At 48.8% G+C, this 11,762-nt stretch overlaps 1 protein-coding gene across 1 annotated transcript in view; it reads right to left on the bottom strand.

Moving 5' to 3' along the window:
* Nucleotides 1-1,101: 1,101 nt before the first annotated feature.
* Nucleotides 1,102-11,762, bottom strand: part of TRIM29 (tripartite motif containing 29) — a 28,623-nt gene continuing 17,962 nt past the window's right edge. The window contains exons 6-9 of the mRNA XM_054647548.2: nucleotides 8,090-8,155; nucleotides 5,721-5,822; nucleotides 4,156-4,235; nucleotides 1,102-1,164 (exon numbers count right to left, since the gene is read on the bottom strand). Of these exons, the coding sequence (XP_054503523.1) occupies nucleotides 1,102-1,164; nucleotides 4,156-4,235; nucleotides 5,721-5,822; nucleotides 8,090-8,155 (311 nt within the window). The remainder of the gene's footprint in view (nucleotides 1,165-4,155; nucleotides 4,236-5,720; nucleotides 5,823-8,089; nucleotides 8,156-11,762) is intronic.

Below are 11,762 nucleotides of genomic sequence, written 5' to 3'. Positions count from 1 at the left end.
GACAAGGGGACAGCTGCCTGGCAGGGAGTGGTGACACAATTCCAGCTCTGGGAAAATTCTGCTGAGCTTTTTTGGGAGTTGAGGAGCAGAACTGAGCTGATGGAGGTCCCATCTCACCAGGGATGTGACCCCAGGGTGGAGAGGAAATCTGGAGCTTGGGACAAGCTTTGGGTTATCCAGAAAGGTTTGAGAGCTCTGGGGACAAGGGGACAGCTGCCCAGCCAGGGGTGGTGACACATTCCCAGCTCTGGGAAAATCCTGATGGGGTTTTGGGCAGGTGAGGAGCAGAGCTGAGCTTGGAGGACCTTGGGGACATGAGATGCCACCAGGGGATGAGACACAAGCAGGAGCTGGGTGTCCCCAGGGTGAAGAGGAAATCTGGAGCCTGGGAAGAGTTTTGGGGTGTCCATCTTTGGGGCATGACAGCTCTGGGGACAAGGGGACAGCTGCCTAGCAGGGGTGACACAATTCCCAGCTCTGGAAAAATCCTGATGGGGATTTTGTCAGACGAGGAGCAGGGCTGAGCTTGGAGGACCTTGGGGACATGAGATGCCACCAAGGGCTGTGTCCCCAGGGTGGAGAGGAAATCTGGAGCCTGGGAAGAGTTTTGGGAGGGTTTGAGAGCTCTGGGGACAAGGGGACAGCTGCCTAGCAGGGGTGGTGACACATTCCCAGCTCTGGGAAAATCCTGATGGGGTTTTGTTGGGAAGGTGAGGAGCAGAACTGAGCTGATGGAGGTCCCATCTCACCAGGGATGTGACCCCAGGGTGGAGAGGAAAATCTGGAGTCTGGGAAGAGTTTTGGGTTATCCAGCAGGGCCTGAGAGCTCTGGGGACAAGGGCACAGCTGCCTAGCAGGGGTGGTGACACATTCCCAGCTCTGGGGACAAGGGCACAGCTGCCTAGCAGGGGGTGCCACCCAAGCATCCACAATTCCCAGAGGGGCAGAGCAGCCGGGGGGACGGGGAGGGCACAAGGAGGGAGAAGTCCCGGTGTGCTGAGGGCAGGGCCATGGCTGCCCTGCCCTGGGGGAGCAGGCGGGTGGGCAGAGCGGGGACATCGGTGACAATCTCAGCCGAGCTCTCCTCTCACCCGCAGCGGCTCAGGGCGCCTCGTTGGAGGTGGCTCCGTTGCCTTTGTTGACGTAGAAGGGGCGATAATGGGACTGCAAGGGAGAGAATTTGGGGCACGTCAGTCTGAGCCCTCCTTTTCCCTTCCCATCCACCTTCATCTCACTAATTCCTGCCTCGGTGCTGCAAGGAATTGGATTTTTGAATTGTTTTTCATGATGCGGCTTATTTATTTTATTTTTATGTAGTTCAATCTATAAAGTTTGCATTTTTATAATTTAAAGTTTGTATTTTTTTTAATTTAAAGTTGGTATTTTTATAATATAATTTTAAAGATTTTAAATCATTTAAATTTTAAATTAATTTAAATTAATTTAAATCAATTCAAATTAAATTTAATTAATTAAATTCTACTAATTTAACTCTACACTTTTAACTATAAGACTTTAAAAATATTTATTAATAAAATACTATATAACAAAATGTTTCTATTTTAACTTAATTTTAAAGTATTTTATTTTATTTTTATATTGTTTAATCTATGTTTTTATAATTTAATTTTAAAAGTTTAAAATGAATTAAAATTAATTTAAATTAAATATAATTAATTAATTAAATTCTACTAATTTAACTCTATACTTTTAACCATAAGACTTTAAAAATATTTATTAATAAAATACTATATAATAAAATGTTTCTATTTTAACTTAATTTTAAAATATTTTGTTTTACACATTTATATTATACTATAATTTTAATTTGTTATGTTATACTATAGAAATAGTATATTTATATATTTATATTATACTATAATTTTTAATTAGTTATGTTATAATATATAAATAGTACATATATTTTATATAAATATTATCCCTGGCTACACAATCTGCAGCCTGGCTGGGAATATCCCCCCATCATTGAAGGAATAACCATGGAATTCAGGGAGAAAAATGGGGGTTTTAATATCCCCCCATCATCAAAGGGGAATTCAGGAAAAAATGGGGGTTTTAATGTCCAGTTGGGAATATCCTCCCACAACTGAAGGAATAACCATGGAATTCAGGGAAAAAAATGGGGGTTTTTAATATCCCCTCATTACTGAAGGAATAACCACTGAATTCAGGGAAAAATGGGGGTTTTTAATATCCCCCCCACCACTGAAGGAATAACCATGGGATTCAGGAAAAAATTGATGTTTTAAAGCCCAGTCTGCCTTGGGTTTGTTCTCAGGTGCAGGAGGTGGGAGAAACCCCCCAGGCCCCTTTTGGTGCAGCCCTATTGAACAGCAGGAAACACCAGAGCAAGCCCAGCCCATCTCCCTGCTCAATGTTCCCTTTTATCAACATTCTCTTCATTTTCTGGCTCTAATTTCCAACAGAATTAAGAGATGAAAGAGGGGGGCTTCATTTAAAACAGCTCCCTGGGTGTGAAAAAGACCTTCCTCCTTAAACAGCCCAGTCCTTAGTGAAAATTCATATTTACAGACCTTTTAGAATGCATATTACTTAAATGCACATTTAAAGGCTGGTTTAAAAGCCAGATTATTGGCCCAACAGACCATAAAAGCTCCTGCAGAGATACTGCAGTATGTATTTCTATTTTGGTGCTTTGAAATGCTTATATTTATCAGCTCAGTTGTTGGGTTCAGGGCTGTGTGGTGAATATTGGCTATAAAAAGGAAATGGTCATTATAAATGTGTAAAAAGGAGAGGAAGGGACACAGGGAAGGGATGGTGGGAGAAGTCACCCAGATTTTCTCTGTGGGGATTAAAGAAAAATCCCTGGGAGCACAAAGGATGTGGGGGATGATGTTTTAGAGGTCAAACCCGAGGCAGAAGGGATGGCAGAGTTTTGCTGGTTTGCTTCAGCACCTTCAAAGGCTCCAGGCTGGATTTCCTGGGAGAATCTCCCAAGGAACATCCCTTCCATGGGAATTCTCCTCCTGGGGAGCCTTGAAAATGGGGCAGATCCAGCTGCAGCCCTCAATTTCTACCTGCTGTGGTTTCCCTCAGTGTGGGAATGCTCTCTGCTCCTTACACCAAACAATAAATCATCTCTCAAAAATGTGCAACTTAAAAAAAAAAAAAATAAATAAACAAAATGTTTCATTTGTGGTGGCGAAAGCTCAACAATCTTAATCCAGATCATGCAAGGCCTCAATGCAGCACAGTGTGAATAAAACCAGATTAGCTGGGTGCCCCTGGGGCAGTGTATTTGAGACTACAGGCCCTAAAACATCACTGGATCACTGCCCTGTGCCTCTTGTCATGGTCAGTGTGAAGCCAGGGGCTCAGAGGTGCTGTGGGGATTTCTGACCCCTCACCTGGGATGCTGCATTGGCCACTGCAGGACAGGATCACTTTGCTGTGGCTGTGTCTGGTGTCACTGACACTGTGGATGTCACACTGTGACACAGAGTGGGTGACAGGGAAAAGCGCTATCAGCGCCATTTTACAGCATTTGCACTGCCCCTATCTCTGCATCATATTTTAGACCAAAACCTTTTCAAAACATCATTTTTGCAGCACGGATTAGAGCTGTAAAATCTGGGGGGTGTTAACCTGCATCCTGAGCAGAAGCAGTGGGGCTGAAACTTTTATTTCCACATTCCCAAAGGACAGGGTGGGTGACAGAGTGGGTGACAGGGAAAAGTGCAATCAGTACCATTGTACAGCATTTGCACTGTCCCTATTTCTGCATCACATTTTAGACCAAAACCTTTTCAAAACATCATTTTTGCAGCGTTGATCAGTGCTGGGGGGGTTAATCTGCATCCTGAACAGGAGCAGTGGGGCTGAAACTTTTATTTCCACATTCCCAAAGGACTGGGCGGGTGACAGAGTGGGTGACAGGGAAAAGTGCTATCAGTACCATTGTACAGCATTTGCACTGTCCCTATTTCTGCGTCACATTTTAGACCAAAACCTTTTCAAAACATCATTTTTGCAGCGTTGATCAGTGCTGGGGGGGTTAACCTGCATCCTGAGCAGGAGCAGTGGGGCTGAAACTTTCATTTCCACGCTCCCAAATGACCCATCCTTATTCCTGAAGCTCCCCCAAGGAACAAAAGTTATTCTTTTCCTTACCAATACAGACTGCTTGGAGGAGGATTTCCACGTCTGTGGCGTCACCTTTGCAGACTGGTGCCTCACTATGGAAGGGTAGGCTGTGACAACACAAAACACAGTCACACACACAGCCCCTGCCACTGCCACCCCCGCGCTGTCCCCAGGAGCAGCAGCAGGACTGGAAGTGCCACCTCATTAGCGTTGCATTGCTCAACGAGGAAATGCAGCCGTGCCCGGGGTGGGACACACAGACAGCCCGACAGACTGATGCCTCTGCCACCACCCAATCAGGCAGGGAAAGGCAGCAGAGAAGGGCCGGCTAATTAAAATGTCTGAGGAATGCAGAGCGGTGGAATGCAATCAGACCAATTAAATTCAGGCCGAGTCCCAAAGTCAGCGTTGTGGCTCTCGCAGAGAGCGCTGCAGGCTGTTTAATTAGTGCAGAGAGCTGAGCCTGGCCTTCCTGCAGCTCCTCCGGCAGCTTGAGGAGCCCTGACCCCCTTCCAGCCCCCCAGCAGTGTCACAGCCAATGTCACCATGGCCCAGCATCCCAAATTAATCACGCCTGACTCTGCTTGGCAGGTCCTGGAGCACCTGGATCCCACCCCTGGTGGGAAGTGACAGCAGGGTGATGAGGTGGTGAATGAGGGTTTGGTTTTGGTGAGCTCCTGAATTCTTTTTTTTTAAGGTTATGCTGTTTGTGTTATTTTACAGCAATGAAACGAGAGGGGCAAATGGTGTCTTCCTCAAGAATCATCTAAAATTTATCCCTGCCCATTACAAACAAAATTTTAAATCCCTCCACCTGTTCCCTAAATAAAACTTGAATGGTTTTTAACAATCCTTGCTGCCCTGCTTCAGCAGAGTCACTCTGGGCAGGTGCCTCAGAGATTGGCAGGGAGGCCAAGGTGCTGCTCCAGGAAGGCAGAGCAGGATGAAGGGGTTTGGGACCTCAAAGGTGCCAAAAGGCGTCCAGTTGGGAATATCACTGAAGGAATAACCAGGGAATTCAGGGGAAAAAAAAATGGGGGTTTTAATGTCCACTTGGGAATATCCTCCTCAGAGGATAAGGATACCTAAGAGGTATTAACACCTCTTATTACCAGGAAGGCAGATTAGGGGGGTTTGGCACCTCAAAGGAGTGGGAGGAAGGCACAGCAGGATGAGGGGGTTTGGGACCTCAAAGGTGCCAAAAGGCATCCAGTTGGGAATATCACTGAAGGAATAACCAGGGAATTCAGGGAAAAAAATGGGGGTTTTAATGTCCACTTGGGAATATCCTCCTCAGAGGATAAGGTAGTAATTCCTCTTATTACCAGGAAGGAAGATTAGGGAGTTTGGCACCTGAAATGGGGCAAGAAGGCAAATTAGGGGGGTTTGGCACCTCAGATGGAACAGAAAGGCAAATTAGGGAATTTGGCACCTTAAATGGGACTGAAAGCCAGATTAGGGGGGTTTGGCACCCCAAAGGGGGCAGGAAGGCAGATTAGGGAGTTTGGCACCTCAAACGGGACAGGAAGGCATTTGAGGGGGGTTTGGCACCTCAAAGGGCGGGAGGAAGGGGAACAGTCAGTTCCTAGTACCGGTCTTAGTGAAGAGGCTCCCATCAGACTGTTTGCTGAAGTCACCGGGCGGATTCTGTCCCACCGAGGAGAACTGAAAAGGCAGCTTAGTGCCATTGCCTACTGGAAGATAAAGAGGTTTTTGTTATTCCACAGGGCTGCAGGGGGGCAGTTCCAAACAGCCCCGTGGCACTGCCTCCACCTGGCTCAGGGGGACACCAGCCCCTTGTGCCTCTGGTCCCTTTTTTCTCTCAGGGACCCGAGGCAGGTGAGGGCAGGCAGCTCTGTGTAGCCATGGTATTTTCTGAAAAATCCCTTTCCTTAGGATTGTTCCTCCTGAGAAGCTGAGAGGCCTCAGGAACAAAATGCAAACAATGGTTATCTGCTGCTGTGGAATGCAACAGGTGCATCTGGGATTGGGCTCATGTGGTTGTTTCTAATTAATGGCCAATCACAGCCCAGCTGGCTCGGACTCTCTGTCCGAGAGCCATTTCATTGCTTTTCTATTCTTAGCCAGCCTTCTGATGAAATCTTTTCTTCTCTTCTTTTAGTATAGTTTGAATATAATATAATTAATAAATATATATAAATATATAAACATTCATAAATATATAAAATATACATAATATATAAATAAATATATAAATATATAAAATATATAAATATATATAAATATATATAAATATATATAAATATATATATAAATATATATAAATATATATAAATATATTTTATATAAAAATATATAAAAATAAAATATAATATAATAATAAATCAAGCCTTCTGAAACACCGAGTCAGCTCCTTGTCTCTCCCCTCATGCCGGGACCCCTGTGAGCACTGTCAGAGCTGTGTGTGGGTGTGAGGTGATGCCAGCCTCCAGGCAGGGCCCAGCCTTTCTCCTGAGAGCCCCAGAGTGCAGGTGTGGCTGGAGAGCAGCAGCTCCCCGGGGCAGGAGGGATGACTCCAGCACTGCCCTTCCTCCCAGCACTGCAGGCTTCCTCCAAACCATCAAAGCTTCCCCTCCTGGCCTCCTCGGGGTCAGGAAGGAATCTGAGAGCAGGGAGATGAGAGGGACCCAGCCCTGGCTGAGGTGTGGCCCTGAGTCACCAGAGCTCCCCAGGCAGGGTGGCCCTGGCTGCTTCCAGGAAGCAGGAAAGGATGGACCTTGGAGGACCTTGGAGGAAGGAAGCAAAGGAGGAAAATGGGAAGGGAAAGGAAGATGGGGATCTGGGAAGAAAAGGCATGAACGTGGGCCAGGCTGTGTCCTTGAGGACACAGGATATTCCAGCTGGGAATATCCCCCCATCATTGAAGGAATAACCAAGGAATTCAGGAAAAAAAAATGGGGGTTTTAATGTCCCCCCATCATTAAAGGAATAACCAAGGAATTCAGGAAAAAAATGGAGGGTTTAATGTACCCCCATCATTAAAGAAATAACCAAGGAATTCAGGAAAAAAAATGGGGGTTTTAATGTCTCCCCATCATTAAAGGAATAACCAAGGAATTCAGGGAAAAAATGGGGGGTTTAATGTACCCCCATCATTAAAGAAATAACCAAGGAATTCAGGGAAAAAATGGGGGGTTTAATGTACCCCCATCATTAAAGAAATAACCAAGGAATTCAGGGAAAAAATGGGAGTTTTAATCTCCAGCCTGGCTGGGAATATCCCCCCATCACTGAAGGAATAACCACAGAATTCAGGACAAAAGGGGGGATTTAATGTCCAGTTGGGAATATCCCCCCATCATTAAAGGAATAACCAAGGAATTCAAGAAAAAAACGGGGGGTTTTAATATCCCCACACCACTGAAGGAATAACCACAGAATTCAGGAAAAAAAAGGGGGTTTTAATGTCCTGTTGGGAATATCCCCCATCATTGAAGGAATAACCACAGAATTCAGGAAAAAAAGGGGGGTTTTCATTTTCCCCCCTTCACTGAAGGAATGACCATGGAATTCAGGGGGAAAAAATGGGGGTTGTAATGTCCAGTTGGGAATATCCTCCTTAGAGAACAAGGACACCTAAGAGGTATGAATACCTCTCATTAATAAAAGGTGTGATAGAACGAAGCACCTCGTGCTTCTGAGACTGGCTGGGAGTACTTGGAGTCTGCTCCTGCTTCTGCCACAACCTCCCCAGGGTGCTCTGAGTGTTCTGGGCATCTTTGCCAACCTCCTCCTGTGTTTCTGCACCTCCTTTCTCTGTGACCAAGCAGAACCAGGGGTGCCTTTCCCTGGCTGGGCTGTGTGTGATAACCCAGCAGGGGCTGGCTCTGGGGTTTTTAGGTGCCAGGGCAGCTGAGAGGGGCAGCAGGAGAGGTGGGTTAGTGAGGCAGAAAGCTGTGGCACGGGGGGTTAGATCCTCTCAGGCTGCAGGCAGAATTACCCGTACCAAGTGTTTCCTCGGTCGCTTGGAAGGAGGAAAATTCCCATGACCGTGGGTTGAAATTGGCTGTAAAACAAGAGCATCCAGTTCAGCAGTGGGCTCCTGACGAGGCTGTGCCTGGCACTGCTCTAGGAAAGGTCCCCACCGAGCTGGGAGCAGCCCCAGAGCAGAAATCAGGGCCCAGGCAGCAGAGGAGAGCCTGGGTTTTACCCCTGGGCGATGGGGAATGGGGGACAGAGAGAGAAGAACTCTTCTCCTGCAGTGAGCAGAGCTCCCAGTGCCACAGAGCTGCAGGTTTGGGTTTGGGTACTCCATGTGAGAGCTCTGCAGGCAGAGCTGGGGGTTCAGTGCTCCAGAGATACCAGGACAGGAACATTTCCCAGCCCTGTGTGTGCACCAGGACAGGAACATTTCCCTGCCCTGTGTGTGCACCAGGACAGGAACATTTCCCTGCCCTGTGTGTGCACCAGGACAGGAACATTTCCCTGCCCTGTGTGTGCACCAGAACAGGAACATTTCCCTGCCCTGTGTGTGCACCAGAACAGGAACATTTCCCAGCCCTGTGTGTGCACCAGGACAGGAACATTTCCCAGCCCTGTGTGTCCCAGAACAGGAACATTTCCCTGCCCTGTGTGTCCCAGGACAGGAACATTTCCCTGCCCTGTGTGTCCCAGAACAGGAACATTTCCCAGCCCTGTGTGTCCCAGAACAGGAACATTTCCCTGCCCTGTGTGTGCACCAGGACAGGAACATTTCCCAGCCCTGTGTGTCCCAGGACAGGAACATTTCCCTGCCCTGTGTGTGCACCAGGACAGGAACATTTCCCTGCCCTGTGTGTCCCAGAACAGGAACATTTCCCTGCCCTGTGCCAGGTGAGTGCCCCAGGCTCCACCAGGACACACACTGGTGTGTAGGGGAGGCAATAAAGCCCTTTGAGCACGCAGTAAAGCAAAAAGAAGGATCCTTGGAGCTGCTCTGCTGCCATCCTGTGGACTGCTTCTCTGTTTGAGATGTGTTTCTGTGCACACAATTCTGTCTGAGATGTGTTTCTGTGCACACAATTCTGTCTGAGGTGTGTTTCTGTGCACACAATTCTCTCTCTGTGTGCCTGAGTCCCTTCTACTCTTCATTCCAGGGTGATTTTTCCAGCCTCCTCCTGGCTTTGGCCAAACTGACACACCAGGAGAAGAAAGCTCAGTGGGAGAGGTCAGAAAGGAGCTGGAGCAGCTGGACAGATTGCTCCTCTGTCTTTGGGGCAGTGTTAGAAGTGTTTTATGCCCCTCTGCCTCATCCTGTCATCCCTGCAAGGAAATATTGGAGCATGGAATGGTTTGGGTTGGAAAGGACCTTAAAAATAATCTCATTGCAGCTCCTGCCATGGGCAGGGACACCTGGTTGCTCCAAGCCCTGTCCAGCCTGGCCTTGGGCACTTCCAGGGCTCCAGGGGCAGCCAGAGCTGCTCTGTGCCAGGGCCTCACCACTCTTGCAGGAAGAATTTCTTCCTAATATCCCATCTAAACCTCCTATCTTTCAGCTTGAAGCCATTTATTATGAAATTCAGGAGCAGTGGAAGCCTTGAATTTAAGCAGGGTTCAAACCCAATGGGTTCAGCTGGAATCCAAGCAGTTCCCCAGTCTGGGCTGCTGCCATCAGCACAGAGCATTCCCCAATCCAGCAAACAGAATTTCCACTGTGGCCTGGGGCAGAATCTGCAGTGACCCAGCCTGCAAACAGGGCGTGCAGCAAAGCTGCCATGAGATACTGAAGGATTCCAAGGCTGTGACACAATGCAGAGGGTGGTCCTCGGCTTTTTTCCCCCTCCTGTTTTTTGGGATTCTTGAACAGAGATGCAATCAGCTGCACTGCTGGACTTGGCTGCCACAGGGACAGGGCACAGGGAGCTCAGGAGAGCTCAGTGATGATGATGATGATGGGGATGGTGCATTATTCATGGGCTGATCCTTGGCCAGCCAGCCTGCGAGCCAAGTGGGTCACGTCTCCTGCTTTGCCTACTGATTCATGCTGCTCCCAGAGTCCCCCCTGGAATGGTTCCAGCAGCTGGATCCTCCCTGAGCCCTTTCTCTGCTCCATCCCCATCCAGCACAGGCAATCCTGGATCACCTGGACCCTCCCTGAGCCCTTTCTCTGCTCCATCCACATCCAGCACAGGCTCTGTGTCCAACCATGGATCATCTGGATCCTCCCTGAGCCCTTCCTCTGCTCCTTCCCCATCCAGCACAGGCTCTGGGTGCAATCCTGGATCAGCTGGACCCTCCCTGAGCCCTGGCCCTGCTCCTTCCCCATCCAGCACAGGCTTTGTGTCCAACCATGGATCATCTGGATCCTCCCTGAGCCCTTTCTCTGCTCCATCCCCATCCAGCACAGGCTCTGGGTGCAATCCTGGATCACCTGGACCCTCCCTGAGCCCTTTCTCTGCTCCATCCACATCCAGCACAGGCAATCCTGGATCACCTGGACCCTCCCTGAGCCCTTTCTCTGCTCCATCCCCATCCAGCACAGGCTCTGTGTCCAACCATGGATCATCTGGATCCTTGCCGTTCTCTGCTCCATCCCCATCCAGCACAGGCTCTGTGAGCAATCATGGCCTGCCTTGTTTTTGGCCAGAGTCACTTTGTTGATAGCAAACACAGAGTGAGTAATTGGGAAGGCAGCACTGTGTGTGTTTCCAGGAAAACAGGGATGTGGAGCTGGGATAAAGCATCCCCCAGCTCTGGACAGCCAGCAGGAGGAGGGGAATGGCTGTGCAGCCTCACTCTGCTCTGGACACAAACCACATGGACCTGGCAGGGCCTGAGGGTCCCTCCTGAAATGCTGGATCCCAGCTCAGCACTCACTGACCATGCTGTGCCACTGCCAAAATGGCTTTTCCCTTCTTTTCCCCCTTCCTTTTTGCCAGGCTGGGCACTGTCCCCATCCCAGGGGATGGCACTGCCTGCTGCTCCTCCCTGCCACACCCCTTTAATGCCTTCGGGGCTTTTTCCACCTGAAAGCTCCAGATTTTGGGTAGAGATAAGCTCAGCTTGTGCTATGTTTAAAATTGATTTTCAGATTTCCCTCAGGGTTGGAAAGTTTTGGGTGCAGGGCTGAGTCTGGTCTCAGCAGAACTTCCCTGACAGCACAGGGCCTGCAAACCTTGAGGAAAGAGAGCAGAAAAACAAACTCAGGTCTAGAAAATCACCCCTCTGCCCCTGAACTCGGGAAGAGCCCTGCTGGCACAGAAACAGGAATGCCAGCCCCGCTCCAAACATCCTCAGGGAGCTGCCAGGCGTGGGCTGAGGGCAGAATAGGGCAGAAAAGGGCAGAAAAGGGCAAAGTGGCAACCCAGACAAAGGGCTCAGTGTTGGGGTCTGGGTTATCCTCAGGAAACACCAGCACAGGGCAGGAATGTGCCCTCAGGGAGGGTCCCTGTCCCTGCCCACAGCAGCAGCTGGGAACACCTGGCAAACCCAGGCAGGGCTGAAATTCGGTCCCTTGCTTTGTGCCACCCTTCCTGTTCTTTTGTTTCTCGCCTTCCCCGGGCTTTCAGCACTCTCAGCTCCCTGCTCTTGATGCCACTTTAGGAATTCCAACTGGGATTTTGGAGCTGGATGTGTTGGAAGCGTTGGTTCACTCCAAAAATTCACCCTGCAGTGGCCACACTACGAATGGGACA

The sequence above is a fragment of the Agelaius phoeniceus genome, chromosome 23, assembly GCF_051311805.1.
Source record: "Agelaius phoeniceus isolate bAgePho1 chromosome 23, bAgePho1.hap1, whole genome shotgun sequence".
NCBI classification, from domain to species: domain Eukaryota; kingdom Metazoa; phylum Chordata; class Aves; order Passeriformes; family Icteridae; genus Agelaius; species Agelaius phoeniceus.
Note: the sequence above shows the minus strand (reverse complement) of the source record. Positions and strands in the feature narration are given on the sequence as shown.